The 20,579-nt window shown below is 40.7% G+C and overlaps 1 protein-coding gene across 6 annotated transcripts in view; it reads left to right on the forward strand.

Moving 5' to 3' along the window:
* The window catches only part of KIF16B (kinesin family member 16B), a 296,531-nt gene that overhangs the window by 131,371 nt on the left and 144,581 nt on the right, over positions 1–20,579 (forward strand). For all 6 annotated transcript variants that reach the window (XM_045885380.2, XM_064572797.1, XM_054510002.2 and 3 more), the window contains 3 exons: positions 4,958–5,077; positions 5,961–6,012; positions 7,638–7,775. In XM_045885380.2, the coding sequence (XP_045741336.1) occupies positions 4,958–5,077; positions 5,961–6,012; positions 7,638–7,775 (310 nt within the window). The remainder of the gene's footprint in view (positions 1–4,957; positions 5,078–5,960; positions 6,013–7,637; positions 7,776–20,579) is intronic.

The following is a 20,579-nucleotide window of genomic DNA, read 5'->3' on the forward strand; positions in this document are numbered from 1 at the left end:
TGAAATTCAACAAATGCTTTTCAGTTCCTTTTCCTTTTATTAAATTCACATAAAATCACATGCAGTTTTTTTTTTAAATGAAAAAGTAGCTTTGCCAGAGGATCATTTTACTTTTTATAAAAGTCTTCTTGTCTGCCCTACTTCCTCCCTCCCTCTTCACACCCACAGTGGGCATGTGCTCTAGGGAGACCTCGCCATTCCCTCTCGTCTTCTGCTACGTGTTGTAGTCAAGTTGGCAGACATTAAGTGCATTTTATACATGAGGCAACTCTACAGAATTCCACTAGTTAGTGAAACACATAATTCTCCATAGACTACATTTCCACAAAAAGATTCTGACATTAATTTTTGACTATCAAAAAAAAGCATTCTGCTTAAAGTCACTTCCTCCATACCATGCCAGATAATCCACATTTACTGAGTGACTACTGTTTGCCCAGTACAACTGTGTTCACCTCACATAACACAGTCAGTATGAGGAAACACAGTTTCTACTCTTGGGAAGCTCTTCATTTAGGTGGGGCAAATCCATTACCAGTTTTCCCAGTATTTCCCAAGTAAGATCCAGCTCTCAGGTAGGCTTCTCAAAAGGGAAAAATTGGTTTTTGTTGTTGATAAGTTTTTGTATTGTTTTTCAGTTATTCATTTATTCAGGAAAGCTGTTGACTTTTGTCAGAAAGTGCTAGATACTGAGGATATGGTTGTGATTAAAAGATGTAGAATCTCTGCTCGATCTGATAAACAAGTATGGTGCTTACATGGAGTGCTCCCAGTGAACCAATCCCTTGTGTGGTCTTCTCCCCTGGAATCTGGGCAGCCCTGCCTACAACTCACCTGAACCACTGGAATGTGCCAGAAGTGATACAGTGAGCGTCTCAGCACTGGACACATGTTTTAGGTTCAGAGACTGAAGAAAAACATATTGAACATATTATTTACAAATGTCATGAACGTAATGTTTAAAATAAGCTGGTGCTGTGTTTTGACACTTTTAGTCAGGCTATAGTTTCCTTTTTATACAGATATTGATTGCCAAAAGCTTGTTTCAATATAAAATATGTGCAGCTATATATAAATTTTACCACTTTCTTTGGGATCCAGTGTACCTAGAGTTGGGGGAGGGATGGCCAGCTCTGCTGTTAAATATTCCATCTTATCAAAGAGGTGTTTCATAAATTATGTATAACAGTAGATGCCACTCAATAAATATTTTATATGTGATAGATATTTTTGTCTGAAATTACTTTTTCACTTGAGCAATGATTTAAACCCTTGTTTTTAGTTTTATGAGGTGACACTTTTATAATACCATGTAGTGAATGCAGCTTGAATGTCATAGAGCTTTAGAGCAGCATTAATCATAAATTCATCTGCCCCCACTCCCAATCCTGGACAACTTTCTCTTAATTCAGGTTTTACCCATTCAGCATATGGAAGTGTGTGTGAGAACATGCTGGTGTGTGTGGGGAGGGTACGGTTGGGGACAAGTAATGCTTTTGACCCAGTGGCTCCGAAGTTATGAATTTCAAATGATTTTCAAAGTCTATGAGACTTATTTCAAGGAAGGAAAAAAAAAAGTGTTTTTCAGTGCTTTAAAAAAAAAAAGAATATGAAACTAAACTGGGATGTAGTCCAAAACAATTTTTCTCGTTTGAGTGGGAGCTATTAGAATTTAAAATAGGGGTGCCTGGGTGGCTCAGTCGTTAAGCGTCTGCCTTCGGCTCAGGTCATGATCCCAGGGTCCTGGGATCGAGCCCCGCATTGGGCTCCCTGCTTGGCGGGAAGCCTGCTTCTCCCTCTCCCGCTCCCCCTGCTTGTGTTCCCTCTCTCGCTGTGTCTCTCTCTGTCAAAAAAATAAATAAAATCTTAAAAAAAAAAAAAAAAGAATTTAAAATATTGCCTTTTTCTTGGGTTATTGTCCACTTTTATGCAGAAAGAGAATACATATGTCTCTGGACTTACAAGAACAGTCACTGTCCTTTTCACATGGACCTAGAGGCCTGGAACATTCTTTGGCAGGTGGCTCTATGTACCATGTGTGCAGTGCTGTCACAGTTCAGAGCTACCAGACCTTCCAGTGAAGACACTGTTTTATGAAATGGAACCGTGTGATTAAATTCTCCACTCTAATATATATCTTAGAAAAAAAAAAAAGCACATACTGTCCACTTCTGCTTGAATTCTACAGGCAGGAGGAAAAGCACAAATTTTCCCAAGACCTGAGAGGTAGGAGTAGAGGCTGGTTTATTTAGAGTACTCATTAGGCTAAGATTTGCGAGGGCCTTGTTATAGTAAATCAGGATTACTGAGGATTACTGAAGTCTCCGACCTGGAAGCCTGAGGTTCTGAACCCTGGAATGGGAGCACGGCTGATAAGAGGAGTAATTGAAGAACAATGACATGCTTCATTTCCTTTTCTTGAATCTAAGTTATGCATTGGTCATTTTCTCTGTGTATCTATTTAATGGTTGTTAAATTGCTTTCTTGCAAGTGGTGATTTTTATTTTTTTTGTTTTTATTTTTTGGCATTTCATTCCGTCACCCTCTTGCATGACTGTAGCTCTGCGGTGTGTGTTTGAGACTCAAATGTCTGCAGAGATGAAGGCCTGGAGGGACTTCTCTCTTTCTGCTGCCCTTCCCTGAACCTCTTAGGAGCTCCCTTGTCTGCAAGGTTGTGAAGTTCTGAGTCCTTCACCTAGAGGATAGCATTGTTTTAATATTTAAATGACACAGAATACATTGATTCATTCCGGGAATGTAAGGCATACTGATTGTGTTTCAGGCAGTTCTCACATTAGGGGTCTAGAGCTGTGCCCTGATCACTGTGTCCATTATAGGGGTTGGGGTGGGGAGAAGATTTGCTGGGAGTGTTTCTACCCCGAGCCTTTTTAGTAGCCTGGAACTTGCTTCCCTGTTGCTCACATCATACCTAAAATCACAGAGCATAAGGTTGTGCTCTTGGATCTGACTCAGTCTGAACTCAGCACAGCCCAACCTCAAGGCCTTCAGTTTTTGGAATTTATCTCAGACTTGTCTAGAAGCCTGATTTTAGAGCTCTTTTGTCATGGTACAGATGGGCCTGATGTTAAGACAAAGGCCCATGGTCCCTTGCCTTACCAGTGCTATTGACCCTCCTTCCTGCATTTCTCTGAACTGCAAGTATCATCGCTTCTTGGCCTTTTGGCTAAGGTCAAGTGTGAGCTTCAAGTATCTGCCCACTCATTTCATTCATTTGACAAATATTGAGCAGTTACTATGTGTCAGACATGAAATCAAGCACTGGGTTACATTCTAATCTGGACAAAGTAATAAGCTTATATATAACGTCATATAGTGGTAATTGCTAAGGAGGGAAATGAATCAGGATAAAGGAGTTTGGTGATTACTATTTTGTATGGGTGATAGGGAAGGTGACTTTTGAGTGGAGACCTGAGGAATTGAGGGCTGAGTTATGCGTGTGTGTGTGTGGTAATTCTTCTCAACTAGGGGTGATTTTTTTCCCCAGGGTACATTTGCCAGTATCTGGAGACCTTTTGATTGTCACAACCTTGACAAGTTTGAGCAATAGCTAGGAGCCTCTGGACTCCTACACAGGAGTGAGCAAGAGGGGGAGATGATAACAGGAGGTTAGCAAGGATTGAGATCATGTAGAGCTTTGTAGAGGCTTACAAGGACTTGGGCTTTCATCTCTGGGAAATAGGAGGCCATGGAAAGGATTTGAGCAGAGGAGCAGCCTGCCCTCACATGCCTGTGGCTGCTGAGTAGAGCACGTGCCACAGCAGGGCGCCATGGGTGGTAGCCTCGATTATTGTGGGTTTCCAGGTGAAAGATGATGGTAGTTGGGGCTCAGGAGGAATGTGGTGCAGGTGGTTCGATGTTGTCAGATTGGGGGCATATTCTGAAGGGAGAGTCAACACTAAGCATGTAGGAATTAGAGAAAGAAAGGAGCAAAGTATAGCCATGATTTTTGGTCTGAACAACTAGAAGGAAGGTTGGCATTCACTCAGATGGTATGGTGTGCAGGTTTGGGAGGCAGGGGAAGTCAAGGGTTGGTTTTTCGATGTATTTGCTTTGAGCTGCTTCTTTGGTATCCCCACAGAATACACTGAGGTAAACGAGCGTGTGTATGCATGAGTGTGGGGTCAAGGGAGAGGACTGTCTATAGAAATTTAGATTCAAGTCATCAGTATATGGATTGCAGGTGAAGTCCAGAGACAGGATGTTGTCATCAAGAGAGTGATGGTGGGTACTCTAGTCCCAAGAATGAAAGCCTGCATGGATGGGTGCAGGAGAGAGCAGGAGGGGAGGAATTGGAGAAACCACTAGCGTAGGGAAGTCTTTGGAGATGATTTTTTCCAAAGAGGCACAGAGAAACTGGTGGTAGCTGGAGGAGATGCAGGGCCAAGGGGGGTGGTTGTGGCAGGGGTTGATGGTAGGAGATCTGTGCCCACTGGTATGTAGGTGGGAATGACCTGGTAGGTAGAAGTTGCTGTAGGAGACAGAGGTGTAGGTACTTCTGGTACAGGGGTCACTAATACACAGGAAAGAGTTGCTCTGGGGAACATTCACAGTTTGACCATAGGAACTGGTGAGAAGAGCCAGCAAATCAGGAGACCTCTAGACATTAAATGAGATAAAGATTCTGAAGAGGCAGAAAGATTACTTTGTAGTCAGGTGGTCCTAGGACCTTTCCTAAGGAAGGTAAGGTTTGAGCTTGGCTTCGAAGAAGTTGTATTCATCAGGCCATAAGTTTATTTCATTTTATGTTGAGTTTTTATGTTTCAAGTTCACTTTGCCTGCCATATGCCAGGATTCCAACATGAAGGTTTTCCATTTTTCTTGCAGCTTTTTTGATGAGAAATAAAATTGTGCTCATTTTAACACTCAAAAGAACACCTAGTAAGAAGTTCTCTTTCCTCTGAGTAACCTTTTCCTTTTCTTTCCCTCCTAATTTCAGGAACAAACTTTAGCCCTTAGGAAAGAAGGGATCGGAGTTGTTTTGGATTCTGAACTGCCCCATTTGATTGGCATTGATGATGACCTTCTGAGTACTGGAATCATATTATATCACTTGAAGGTAGAAACTGCTTAAGTGGAACATACAATTTTGTGTTCAGTTTCCGCTTCAGACACTAGCAAGGTTTATTTAATACTCTGAGTCTGTGAACACAGCTATTACATTAGGGAATACACTACAAATCTTTGAGCCCTTTGGGAATTTTCATCAGTTCACTGGTATTCCGTAGAATTAGAAGTTCCCATTTTTATGGAGTTCTAAAGCTAAATGAAGACCCATTCACTTTGCCTTCCGCTTTGTAGAATCAGTGAGAGGGAGGTAAGGAACAAAAAAGCAGACAGACCAAGGAAGGAAAGTTACAACCACCTGGAACTGGGATTTGCTACATGTCGTTTTCTGGTCCCTTGGGCTAATTATAAAGCATGTCTCCTGCCTATGTTATTGGTCCTGGTCCCAAACAGGCTATTCGTGTCAAGAAAACAGAATTAACCACAGTAGTATCAGTGGTTGCCTCTGTAACCTTGACTTCGTATCCTCTCTCTGATCCATGACTTAAAATGAGAATGGTACTGCATTTGTGCTTTGCAGACTCCCATAAAGTATGTCTTTAGACACGAAGAACCCCTGGCCCCTAGAGGGGAAGCTTGCCAGAAAGGATCAGGAACATCATCAGTGGGGTTACCAGCATGGACAGACGTTGATGCATGCCCCAATAGGAGCCAACCCATGATTGTGCCTTAAGCCTCAGGAGTTGTGTGGCCCTTTCCCGGACAGTGTGGGACATGGTCTCAGAGACTCAGTGAACCCTCCCTGCACGGAGGCTGTGGCCTGCCCAGGACACTCACTGCTCAGCCCGTTGGCCAGCTTGCTTGGGTTCAAATGAAAAATAGAGAAAGAGACCATTCCTCATGTTCTTACTAATACGTCTTACTTTTCTTCCTAGGAAGGCCAGACATATGTTGGTAGAGAAGATGCTTCAACAGAACAAGATATTGGTGAGAATCTTTATAATTTCCTCTTCCCAGTGATTTTTAAAAATCATTTGATAAAGAATTTTCTTTTGAATGACACTAAAGTGATTAGAAAAAAAAAAAACCCTCTTTCTCAAATACAGTATTGATCAGTATGTGCATTTCTATAATTTTGAACTCAATTCAAACAAGTGACACAGAACAATTAATTTAGTGAATTAAGTAGAACTATGAATCCCCCCGCCCCATCCTATATACATTCTGTATTCTGTCACAACTTTCAAGGGTAATTTAAATTGCAGTGGGATAGTGATGGAAAAATGCCAACAGACACAGATAAAGGCTATCAGACGCTTTAATGGGAAGGATGTAGACACTTAGCTGTATAGTGATGACGGAGAGGTGGAATACACACATGCACACATGTGGAGGTGTGACTTCTGGGTTTCCCAAAAGTCTTTGCTGAGGCACACAGATGACCTGTGATTCAACCTTGGAGCAGGGTGAGGTCTTGCTAGGCTTTGAAAGCGTAACTTAGGGACCACTGTGGTGGTGGTGGGTGGTGTATGTGTGTGTGTGACAAGGTGGGCATTGGCAGGGGAAGAATTCTGTCCTATCAGCTGTTTCTAGAATTGTTGGTGATGGACTTGCTCTCCTGCCAAGTATAAGCTATTCTTCAAGCCAAAGCTAGTGTAGTTCTACGTGTTGTACTATTTGTTGCAAAACCAGGTCCTAGAAGTCCTCAGCTTCAGCTGGTCTTGAGTAGAACTAGGTGTCAGGCCTCTTCTTTGGATTGTTAAGTTGTGTGTTTGATCTTTAGGGTTGCTGTAAACGATGATGAGTGGTCAGAACACATGTTTTCTGTGCACAGAAAAGTTCAGTAGTACAGCTCTGTGGGGCGCCGCGGGAGCTATTGGATTTGTGCCTTTGAGAAACTGGCTAAGAACAGTGCCTAAAATCTTGTAGGTTTATTTGATAGGCATTCATATCTGTGCCTGGCCACTCACCAAGCAAGAATAACTCAGGATAGTCCTACAAGTTTAGGTACACTTTAGCAGCCACATACTCTGAGAGGTCAGTGGAGGTCTTGTGCTCTCAGATTTGGCAAAGGCTGTGGCAGTGTGCATCTCAGTACAGCTTCTGGAGACTTCCTTGGGCCTCCCAAGATCCATGCCAGGCCAAGGTCACCTTTGGTTTCTGCTCCTGGAGGTTAGTATCTGTAACTGTTTAGGTTATAATAAGTCCTTGACCCACGGAGTTCTTTTGTTGCTTCTGTTTTACTGTGACCTTTGGGTGGCTGGTGGGGGAAATTTATTCAACATCTGAGTGATACAGTGGTATTCAATGAAGACAAATTGCTCAACTATTTTCTCTCTAAAGATGAGATAAGTTAGCATGCGAGAACTTATTTCCTTACACAGGTGATGTCCAGACCCTTTGAGGTAATATTCAGAGAATACCTTCAGTTCTATCAGTTGATGCCATGAACTCTTGAAGTTCACTTTTCGCAATGAACATAAATGTTCACCTCACAATATTTATTTACATGGAAGGGGTAGAGTATTCCATTATGGAAAAATACATAAAGGTTGGGAATCATTGTACTAGATAACAAAGAAAATATCATCTTTTATGTTTTTCCAACTTAGTTCTTCATGGCCTCGACTTGGAGAGTGAGCACTGCATCTTTGAAAATGTTGGGGGAACGGTGACTCTGATACCCCTGAGTGGGTCTCAGTGCTCTGTGAATGGTGTTCAGATCATGGAGGCCACACACCTAAATCAAGGTATTTGGTTTTTGGTTTTCAGAGTTCTTTGTGTATGTCATTGCTCTAGAACAAGTTGGCTAGGTAATGGGGGCCCTTGTGCATCTTAGAATTAATTGCTGATTAGTTATAAAAAAGATGAAGACTGTTTGCTTCATTATGCTGTTTTCTGTTTTGCTGGAGGACTTCTTTATAATTCCAGTTGTCTTGTTGAATTAAACATATATGTAGTTGTCTTAAAAGTTACTGCTGTTATGGAAATCTGACTTTAAAGGTTTTTTTTTTAAGTTAAAAAAGTACCTTTTAAATGCAAAAACTTAACACCGTGCTTGCTGTTAATAACTTTATTACCCTATTTATATTCTTTTGTGAATAGTTGTAATTATAACATACATATAGGATCTGGTATCATATCTTTTTTTGTTCTTTTGAAATAATTTCAGTTTTATAGAAAATCTGAGGGTGTAGTACAAAGAACTTTTTAATTTCAGAAGCATTTGAAAGTAGATTGCTAACATGATGCCCCACCACCCCTGAATACTTCAGTGTTTATTTCCCTTAAACAGTAGCATTCTCCTATGTGATTACAATATAAGCTTCCAAATTAGGAAACTAACACTGATACATTCCTGCCATCTGATTCTCAGACACCCTTCGAGTTGTTGTCATTTGTCCAACAATGTCTGCTGTGGGTCCAGGATTCAGTCCGGCATCATGTGTTGTATTTGGTTGCCACACCCCTCTTGTCTCTTTCAGTCTGGAAGAGTTCCTTTGCTTTCCTCTGACTTTTAGGACTTTGGAAGGTCAAATATGTTGTAGAATGTCCCTCTGCATAAACATAGCATCTGTCGAATGCCTCCTCAGGATGACACTTAATACTGTGCGTTCTTGACAGGACTATCAGAGAAATGGTGCCCTGTTTCTCTCACATCATTACTAAGGAGATACTCACTTTGGTCATTTGGTTAAAATGGAGCTTGCCAGGCTTCTTTAGTATGAAGCTACTCGTTTTCTCCTTTTTATTAATAAGGATATTGGGAAGGATATTGACATCATAAATATTCCATTCTTTATCATACTTTCACCCACTGGTTTTAGAATCCATTGATTTTAAGGGTTGATGGTGTCTGATTTAATTATTATTCAAATAGTTGCCAAATGGTAATTTTCTTCCTTCTACATTTATTAGTTGGATTTTTACTGTAAGAAAGAGCTTTCTCTTCTTGCCATTTATTTATTTAAATCAACAGTGTCACATGGCTTGCTATTTTGTTTGGTAGGTTTTGGTCTCTTTCTATCATTATTTATTTTGATACCCATATTTTCCCAGATTTGGTGAATGGGAGTCCCTCCAAGCTCATTTCTGTGTCCTTATGGCTTGTCCCTATCATCTCTGAGTTCTTCCTGACTTTCTGACACAGTAAGATATTCCAGGCTTATCTTTATACTTTGTTGGAATCAGCCAGTTTTCCAAGGATCCTTGGTTCCTTTCAGTGGAGAATGGGATTTAGAAACTAAGATCCAGGCCCTAGATGTGCTCATGGCTGTTGAGGTATTGCCGCTCCCAGGTCCTATTGGTCAACAGAGTTAGGGAAAGCGTGGGTCTCTGGTGTATGTACAACACACACAACTATATTTATGTCTGTATCTATTTCAGAATTTCAGTATCCGTATTGCTGACCAGGAGTTCATACCAGTACCTCTAATGCCAACCCAATATCATAGCATTCTTTCTAGTTTTTTTCTTTTTCTTATTTGTAGCTCTGCTCCCGTTTCTGACAGTGATGAACCTGACTTCCATTATGTAACCAGTATCTTGTCACTTCTGCCCCCTCCTCATGCAGGGACCCTCTTCTTTCTGCTCAGGCTGTGATACCCCATGCTGGGCCACCACTGCCCTCACTCTTCTAGTGCAGACATGAAAAATTCCTCCCATTCCCTTGCTCATGCCTGCTTTGCTCAACCCTGCCTAATGGCTTTTATACTGAATCATGGAAGAGGGAAGGCAAGAAAGAAGTTGACATATCTTAAGCCCTTTTTGGTATATTATACATAAATTTATAATAACAGTTTTTCATGGTTATATACTATACCGTATCTGCTGTGACATAGGAATTGGACAGATGGGGGAAATTGGACAGATGGAAAGCATGTAGTTCATTGGTGCTAGCAAAGTCATGAGCAGAAATCAGTTGCAAGGAGTTATGTCAGAAATGAAGGACATGTAACATGGACCAGGACCATCATGCTTTACAGGAGGAATATAGAATCCATTGAAGACATTCTAAGAGCTTCTAATAGAGCACCCACCCATGCACCCACCGCCAGGTCATCCACTCATCCACCCATCATTGATCTCTTCATCTGTTCTTGTACTCTTAGTATGTTTTAGTCTCAGGGTAAGTGGAGCTTGGGAAACATTTGAGTGTCCTGGAGCTGGCCAGGAATGTCAGAGTTCAGTAGTACCAGGTGCTTAGCCCAAACCAGGGACATAGTGAGTGCCCAATCATGGTTACCAAAGCAGCATTTTCTGCGTTTTCGCCATCAGGACAAGGACTCTGGCAGTATGGGATAAAGAAGCTGGTTCTTGCCAGACAGCAGAGTAATAGTCATGATGAGAACCCAGAAAGTGACTGTAATTGACTGGCAGACAGGAGGTCAATATGTAGGACTTTCCAGTGGCTCTCTCTGCTTGTGAACACACAGACCAGACCACTTGTTTGTTCACTCTTAGGATCTCAGGCGGGGGTCCTGCTGCTGTTCTTCTAGGCAGCAGGGGTGGTGAGAGATGTGTCTCCTTGTCTGGTAGAGATCTCTGTACGGGCTGCATCTCTCTCAGGTCAGGGGAGGTTGACCTTGTTATGATGACTGTATTGTTACAGGATTTTACAGCAGGCTTGTACTGGTTTTCAGTATCATCGTTAATGTATGGGTAGAACTTTGGAATTCATTTTGAAAGATTTAATTGTTTAATACATCTGGGGTTAGACCTAATTTAGTTTGTTTTCCATAGCGGTGTATCATTTATTATAACCTTACCCCGTCCTATATTCACCTCTCTTTTGAAGAAATTTACTTTCCCACAAATGAACACTGAAACATAGCACTGTATCTATTTCATGGCTTTCCACTTTGTTCCAGTGCTCTGTATTTCTGCTTTTGTACTAGTATCACACAATTTTAATGCTTGTTGTATTATAATATGCTTTAATTTCTCTAATTATCTATGTGATTTTTTTGCTACTCATGCCTATTTTTTTTTTCAAAGAAATTTTAGGATCTTTTTATTTTTGTGCTAAAATACCCTTTCAGAAGTTAGGTTTTAATTTCATTTGATTTGTTCACATTATCACAAATACATTTTCATCTTGGGACTTCTATTTATTCAATACGTCTCTTTTTATTTTTATTTTTATTTTTTTATTTTTTTAAATATTTTATTTATTTATTTGACAGAGAGAGACAGCGAGAGAGGGAACACAAGCAGGGGAAGTGGGAGAGGGAGAAGCAGGCTTCCTGCCGAGCAGGGAGCCCGATGGCGGGGCTCGATCCCAGGACACTGAGATCATGAGCTGAGCCGAAGGCAGTCGCTTAACCAGCTGAGCCACCCAGGCACCCCATGTCTCTTTTTTTATTTGAATTTTCATCAGTTTCTTCCAATGAAACTTTGGAAGTTTTTAATATGTGTTCTTATTGAACTGTGTTTATTCACATATACAAGATACTCCACATAGCTGTATATTTTAACTGCTCAGAAATGGGGAGGAAATATCTTTTCATGCTATAATAATCTATTTTGATGATAGTATTGAAAATTTTTTGAGCACATTGGGCCTTTAAGGATATCAATTTAAAACCATATGGGGAAAGTGAGGCTCAACCTATTCAGAGACCGCACTCTAGGACTTCTGAGTCTTGGGCATTGTTCCTCCACATACCTCAGGTGCAGCCTGGGGTGTCTATGGAGCCACACACAGGAAGTTAGAGAATGGGTAATGGTTGGGATTATAATTGGGGACATTAATTAGCTAAGCTGTGTTTGAATCACAGATAGCCCACAAAAGTGAATATTTTCTGCTGGATCCACCTAGCTTTGTTGCCTGGCCGTCCACCAGTTTCCTCTGTGTGCTTTCCCTGCTCTACCCATGACTGTTTGGAGCTTCTGGAGCTCACACTATCCACGGTCCTGGCTGCTGAAGGAGGCTGAGTGGATGACAGTGACCACCGCTTCTGCCATTTATGGGTTAAATAGTCTCCTCTGGATTCTCCTGGACGCTAACTTTTACGTGTAATTGTGTTTCTGTGAGAAAATCAGTTTTAAGTTCCAAACAACACATTGAAAAAGGAACTTTTAGGGAACAAGATGGCGGAGGAGTAGGAGACCTGGATTTCGTCTCCTATCAGGAATTCAGCTGGATAGGGATCACACCATTCTGAACACCTACAAACCCAACAGGAGATCGAAGAAAAGAAGAGCAACAACTCTCTGATCAGAAAAGCGACCACTTTCTGGAAGGTAGGACGTGCGGAGAAGTGAATCCGAGGCGATATTCGGGAGGATAGATGGCGGGGGAGGGGCCTCCGTCAGCCGCTTCTGGCAAGTGATAGAGCTGTGGAGCACAAAATTGGAACTTTTAAAAGTCTGATCCGCTGAGGGACGTCACTCTGGTGGCTAAGCGGGAGGTGGAACCCTCGCAGGACAGTGTGGTCTCAGGACCCTCGGGGTCACAGAAAGCCCGGGGGTGCCTGAGTGTGGCAGAGCTCCCAGGTAATGGAGCAGGGAAGCCGGCTGCAGAGGCGGAGCCCAGGCGCGGGCTCTCAGCTCGGGATAAACCGTGATCTGCGGCACAGTTGGGCCACTGCTCTTCCAGCAGGGACCCAACAAGTGGCAGATCTGGGGAGACTCCCCTTCCTTCCCCGGGAGGAGCGGCACGGGAGTGCACCGCAGGGATCTGCTGCGTTTGGAGACTCCACCCGGAGTCGGGTGCCAGAGATAGAAACGTGCGGTCACAGGCTGGGTGAGCACGGAGTGCGGCCGGAGACCAGGGAGCCAGGAGTCACTGACTGCTTTTCTCTGGGGGCTCACTGAGGAACGGGGCCCCAAGTTCTCGGCTCCTCCGGGGCGGAGATTGGGAGGCCACCATTTTCACTCTACGCCTCCAAAGCTATACGGAAAGCTCACAGGGAACAAAAGCTCTGGAGAGCAACTCGAGCAGATTACTTAGCCCGGACTGGGCAAGGGCGGGGCAATTCTGCCTCCGGCAAAGACATTTGGAAACCATGGCAACAGGCCCCTCCCCCAGAAGATTAGCGAGAACAGCCAGCCAAGACCAAGTTTACCGATCAATGAGAACGGCAGAACTCCAGGGTTAGGGGAATACTACACATAGAATTCATGGCTTTTTTACCATGATTCTTTAGTAGTTCGAAGTTAATATTTTTTTTTAACTGTCTTTTTTTTTTTGAATTTTTCTTTTTCCCTTTTTCAACCAACATCTTATCAATCCCTTTTTAAAAAAAAACATTTTTATGTTTCATTTTTAGAGTCATATTCTATCCCTTCATAGTAGTTACCCATATTTTTGGCATATATATAGAAGTTGTTCTCTCTTTAAAATTTTGAGATAGTTTCTTCTAACAGATCAAAATATACCCTAAATCTCTAGTATATGGTTTTTTTCTACTCCTCTGCCTGATCACATTCTCTCCCCTTTTTTTTCCTTTTTTTCTTTTTTAAAATCCTCTTCTTTCTTTTTTCAAACAACTTCTTATCAATTCCTTTTATAAAATTTTTTATAATTTCCATCTTTAGAGTCATATTTCATCCCTTCATCATATCAACCCTTATTATTGTACATATATAAATTTTTCTTTCTTTAAAATTTTGGGAGGCACGTTCTTCTAACAGACCAAAATATACCCAAAATCTAGTGTGTGGCACTGATCTATATACCAGCCTGATCATATTTGATCACATTCTGGTTTTTTGTTCTTGTTGTTTTGTTTTGCTCTGTTTTTGTTTGTTTTTATCTTTATCTTTTTCTTTTTCTTTTTTTTCTTTTTCTTTTTTCTCTCTTTCCCTTTCTTTTCCCACTGTTTCAGGTCTTTTCTGATTTGTTTAGAGTATCTTTTCTGGGGACGTTGTTACTCTGCTAGCATTTTGTTCTCTCATTAATCTATTCTCCTCTGGACAAAATGACAAGATGGAAAAAATCACCTCAACAAAAAGAACAAGAGGTAGTACCGACTGCCAGGGACCTACTCAATATGGACATTAATATGATGTTGGATCTAGAGTTCAGAATCATCACTTTAAAGATACTAGCTGGGCTTGAGAAAAGCATGGAAGTTATTAGAGAAACCCTTTCTGGAGAAGTAAAAGAACTAAAATCTAACCAAGTAGAAATCAAAAAGGCTATTAATGAGGTGCAATCAAATATGGGGGCACTAACTGCTAGGATAAATGAGGCAGAAGAGAGAATCAGTGATATAGAAGACGAAATGATGGAAAATAAAGAAGCTGAGAAAAAGATAAACAACTACTGGATCACGAGGGCAGAATTCGAGAGATAAGCGATACCATAAGACGAAACAACATTAGAATAATTGGGATCCCAGAAGAAGAAGAACGAGAGAGAGGGGCAGAAGGTATAATGGAGCAAATTATAGCAGAGAACTTCCCTAATTTGGGGAAGGAAACAGGCATCAAAATCCAGGAAGCACAGAGAACCCCTCTCAAAATCAATAAAAATAGGTTAACACCCCGACATCTAATAGTAAAACTTACGAGTCTCATAGACAAAGAGAAAATCCTGAAAGCAGCTCGGGAGAAGAGATATGTAACCTACAATGGTAGAAACATTAGATTGGCAACAGACCTATCCACAGAGACTTGGCAGGCCAGAAAGGACTGGCAGGATATATTCAGAGCACTAAATGAGAAAAATATGCAGCCAAGAATACTATATCCAATTGGCTGTCATTTAAAATAGAAGGAGAGATAAAAAGCTTCCAGGACAAACAAAAACTAAAGGAATTTGCAAACACTAAACCAGCCCTACAGGAAATCTTGAAAGGGGTCCTCTAAGCAAAGAGAGAGCCTAAAAGCAACATAGACCAGAAAGGAACACAGACCATATACAGTAACAGTCACCCTACAGGCAATACAATGGCACTAAATTCCTATCTTTCAATAGTTACCCTGAATGTAAATGGGCTAAATGCCCCAATCAAAAGATACAGGCTATCAGATTGGATTAAAAAACAAGACCCATCGATATGCTGTCTGCAAGAGACTCATTTTAGAACCAAAGCCACCCCCAGATTGAAAGTGAGGGGGTGGAAAACCATTTACCATGCTAACGGACACCAAAAGAAAGCTGGGGTGGCAATCCTTATATCAGACAAATTAGATTTTAAACCAAAGACTGTAATAAGAGATGAGGAAGGACACTGTATCCTACTTAAAGGGTCTATCCAACAAGAAGATCTAACAATTATAAGTATCGATGCCCCTAACATGGGAGCAGCCAATTATATAAGGCAATTAATAACAAAAGCAAAGAAACACATCGACAACACTACAATAATAGTGGGGGACTTTAACACCCCCCTCACTGAAATGGACAGATCGTCTAAGCAAAAGATCAACAAGGAAATAAAGACTTTAAATGACACACTGGACCAAATGGACTTCACAGACATATTCAGAACATTCCACCCCAAAGCAACGGAATACACATTCTTCTCTAGTGCCCATGGAACATTCTCCAGAATCAATCACATCCTAGGTCATAAATCAGGTCTCAACCGGTACCAAAAGATTGGGATCATTCCCTGCCTATTTTCAGACCACAATGCTTTGAAACTAGAACTCAATCACAAAGGAAAGTCGGAAAGAACTCAAATACATGGAGGCTAAAGAGCATCCTACTAAAGAATGAATAGGTCAACCAGTAAATTAAAGAAGAATTAAAAAAGTTCATGGAAACCAATGAAAATGAAAACACAACTGTTCAAAATCTTTGGGATGCAGCAAAGGCAGTCCTAAGAGGAAAGTGTATAGCAATACAAGCCTTTCTCAAGAAACAAGAAAGGTCTCAAGTACACAACCTAACCCTCCACCTAAAGGAGCTGGAGAAAGAACAGCAAATAAAGCCTAAACCCAGCAGGAGAAGAGAAATAATAAAGATCAGAGCAGAAATCAATGAAATAGAAACCAAAAGAACAGTAGAACAGATCAACGAAACTAGGAGCTCGTTCTTTGAAAGAATTAATAAGATTGATAAACCCCTGGCCAGACTTATCAAAAAGAAAAGAGAAATGACCCAAATCAACAAAATCATGAATGAAAGAGGAGAGATCACAACTAACACCAAAGAAATACAATTCTAAGAACATATTATGAGCAACTCTATGCCAGCAAATTAGATAACCTGGAAGAAATGGATGCATTCCTAGAGATGTATCAACTACCAAAACTGAACCAGGAGGAAATAGAAAACCTGAACAGACCTATAACCACTAAGGAAACTGAAGCAGTCATCAAAAATCTCCCAAAAAACAAAAGCCCAGGGCCAGATGGCTTCCCAGGGGAATTATACCAAACATTCCAAGAAGAATTAATACCTATTCTTCTGAAACTGTTCCAAAAAAATAGAAATGGAAGGAAAACTTCCAATGTCATTTTATGAGGCCAGCATTACCTTGATCCCTAAACCAGACAAAGACCCCATCAAAAAGGAGAATTACAGACCAATATCCCTGATGAACATGGATGCAAAAATTCTCACCAAAATACTAGCCAATAGGATCCAACAGTACATTAAAAGGACTATTCACCATGACCAAGTGGGATTTATCCCTGGGCTGCAAGGTTGGTTCAGCATCCGCAAATCAATCAATGTGATACAATACATTAACAAAAGAAAGAACAAGAATCATATGATCCTCTCAATAGATGCAGAAAAAGCTTTTGACAAAGTACAGCATCCTTTCTTGATCAAAACTCTTCAGAGTATAGGCATAGAAGGTACATACCTCAATATCATAAAAGCCATCTATAAGAAACCTACAGCAAATATCATTCTCAATGGGGAAAAACTGAGAGCATTCCCCCTAAGGTCAGGAACACAGCAGGGATGTCCACTATCACCACTGCTATTCAACATAGTATTGGAAGTCCTAGCCACAGCAATCAGACAACAAAAAGAAATAAAAGGCATCCAAATCGGCAAAGAAGAATTCAAACTCTCACTCTTTGCAGATGATATGATACTTTATGTGGAAAACGCAAAAAACTCCACCCCAAAACTGCTAGAACTCGTACAGGAATTCAATAAAGTGGCAGGATATAAAATCAATGCACAGAAATCAGTGGCTTTCCTATACACCACCACCAAGACAGAAGAAAGAGAAATTAAGGAGTCGATCCCATTTACAATTGCACCCAAAACCATTAGATACCTAGGAATAAATCTAACCAAAGAGGCAAAGAATCTGTACTCAGAAAACTATAAAACACTCATGAAAGAAATTGAGGAAGACACAAAGAAGTGGAAAAACGTTCCATGCTCATGGATTGGAAGAACAAACATTGTGAAGATGTCAATGCTACCTAGAGCAATCTACACATTTAATGCAATTCCCATCAAAATACCATCAACTTTTTTCAAAGAACTGGTGCAAATAATCCTAAAACTTGTATGGAACGAGAAAAGACCCCGAATAGCCAGAGGAATGTTGAAAAAGAAAAGCAAAGCTGGCGGCATCACAATTCCAGACTTCAAGCTCTATTACAAAGCTGTAATTATCAAGACAGTATGGTACTGGCACAAGAACAGACACATAGATCAATGGAACAGAATAGAGAGCCCAGAAATGGACTCTCCACTCTATGGTCAACGAATTTTTGACAAAGCAGGAAAGAATGTCCAATGGAAAAAAGACAGCCTCTTCAACAAATGTTGTTGGGAAAATTGGACAGCCACATGCAGAAGAATGAAATTGGACCATTTCCTTACACCACACACAAAAATAGACTCAAAATGGTTGAAAGACCTAAATGTGAGACAGGAGTCCATCTAAATCCTAAAGGAGAACACAGGCAGCAACCTCTTCAACCTCAGTCGCAGCAAATTCTTCCTAGAAACATTGCCAAGGGCAAGGGAAGCAAGGGCAAACGTGAACTACTGGGACTTCATCAAGATAAATGCTTTTGCACAGCAAAAGAAACAGTCAACAAAACCAAAAGACAATTGACAGAATGGGAGAAGATATTTACAAATGACATATCAGATAAAGGGCTAGTGTCCAATATCTATAAAGAACTTTTCAAATTCAACAGCCAAAGAACAAAGAATCCAATCAAGAAATGGGCAGAAGACATGAACAGACATTTTTCCAAAGAAGACATCCAAATGGCCAATAGACACATGAAAAAGTGCTCAACATCACTTGGCATCCGGGAAATCCAAATCAAAACCTCAATGAGATACCACATCACACCAGTCAGAATAGTTATAATGAACAAGTCAGGAAACAACAGATGTTGGCGGGGATGCAGAGAAAGGGGAACCCTCCTACAATGTTGGTGGGAATGGAAGCTGGTGCAGCCACTCTGGAAAACAGTATGGAGTTTCCTCAAAAAGTTGGAAATAGAGCTGCCCTACAACCCAACAATTGCACTACTGGGTATTTACCCCAAAGATACAAATGTAGGGATCCGAAGGGGTACGTGCACCGCGATGTTTATAGCAGCAATGTCCACAATAGCCAAACTGTGGAAAGAGCGAAGATGTCCATCGACAGATGAATGGATAAAGAAGAAGTGGTATATATATACAATGGAATATTATGCAGCCATCAAAAGGAATGAGATCTTGCCATTTGCAACAACGTGGATGGAACTGGAGGGTATTATGTTGAGCGAAATAAGTCAAATAGAGAAAGACATGTATCATATGACCTCACTGATATGAGGAATTCTTAATCGCAGGAAACAAACTAAGGGTTGCTGGAGTGGGGTGTGGGATGGGAGGGAGGGGGTGACTGGGCAATAGACACTGGGGAGGGTACGTGCTCTGGTAAGCGTCGTGAATTGTGCAAGACTGTTGAATCTCGGATCTGTACCTCTGAAACAAATGATGCAATATATGTTAAGAAAAAAGGGCGCCTGGGTGGCTCAGTTGGTTAAGCGACTGCCTTCGGCTCAGGTCATGATCCTGGATTCCCTGGATCAAGTCCTGCTTCGGGCTCCCTGCTCAGCAGGGAGTCTGCTTCTCCCTCTGACCCTCCCCCCTCTCATGTGCTCTCTCTCATTCTCTTTCTCTCAAATAAATAAATAAAATCTTTAAAAAAAAAAAAAAAAGAAAAAGAAAAAAGAAGAAGAAGAAGAAAGTAGCAGGAGGGGAAGAATGAAGGGGGGGAAATCGGAGCGGTAGACGAACCATGAGAGACGATACTCTGAAAAACAAACTGAGGGTTCTAGGGGGATGGGAGGATGGGTTAGCCTGGTGATGGGTATTGAGGAGGGCACATTCTGCATGGAGCACTGGGTGTTATGCACAAACAATGAACCATGGAACACTACATCTAAAACTAATGATGTAATGTATGGGGATTAACATAAGAATTAAAAAAAAAAGTAATTATAACAGTAATTTTTAAGTCCCTCCACATGTGATACTTTATTATATAGCAATAAAACAATGTGTCAGTGTTTAAAAAAAAAAAAAAGGAACTTTTAGAGCACATACCGTTCAACAGGGGAACTGCCTAGAACTTACTATTTAATATTGGGATTATCTTCTCTACCCTTTGCCCACCCCCACAAAAAAAGATTATTAGCTTGTTTATTTAGTTCAAAGAATTTGCTTATTATTCTATTGTCATCTGCTTATGTCTCTAATTCTCTTGTGGATTGAAGCATAGTAGATAAATAATAAATATATCTCCCATATAGTATTTTTATCAAGTTTTTTTATCTTAAATTTTTATCTTAATTGAAAGTCCATTTAAAAAATATGCCTATTCAGGTTAGTAATGACTGAAACGAAATTTTTTACTTGTCCTAAGAAAGTAGTAGTGCTAATTGACATTTAAGGTTAATGGTCATAATTTTCTTTTCCTTGGGCTATCTTAATTGCTTTATTACCATGGTGCCATGATTTTGGCTTGAGTTCCTCTGGTGCTCTTCTGTGCTACAGACATAAAAATACTATGTTCGAAAGTCTTAAAACACCCATGTACCGAGTAAAAATGTCATTAGGAAGTCTTAGGGTAATGAAATGCAAGATGACTTTGTGTTTCAAGGAATTACATGAAAGAAGCAAGACAATACCTTTTTTTTTAAATGCACATACTTTAAGTCTAAAAGTTCCCACCAGGAAAAGAACATGTATAGTCCTTCAAAAATTAAGGGTTAGACTTCTCCACTTAACATTTCTTAATTTTTTTTTTTTTTTTTTTGTAGAGAGAGTGTGTGTGCACACCTGAGGGGGTTGGGGCAGAGAGAGAGGGAGATGGGGAGAATCTTAAGCAGACTCCCTGCTGAGCGCAGAGCCCCACGCAGGGTTCAGTCTCACAACCCTGAAATGAAGACCTGAGTCAAAATCAAGATTTGGATGCTTAACTGACTAAGCCACCCAGGGACCCCAACAATTCTTAATTTTTGAGAATTATTAAAATGAGAACTGGAACATGTTTTAAAAACACAGAGTATATAATGTATTGATTTTGGTTATGAAAATATGTAGTAAAAATAAAAAGATGTGAATGGGACTAACACATGCCTACTTTGGAATGGTGTTAACCTCTGGAGAGAAA

The sequence above is a fragment of the Mirounga angustirostris genome, unplaced genomic scaffold (genome assembly GCF_029215605.1).
Source record: "Mirounga angustirostris isolate CCGP_5_RB_7025 unplaced genomic scaffold, mMirAng1.0.hap1 SCAF_10, whole genome shotgun sequence".
In the NCBI taxonomy this organism is placed as follows: domain Eukaryota; kingdom Metazoa; phylum Chordata; class Mammalia; order Carnivora; family Phocidae; genus Mirounga; species Mirounga angustirostris.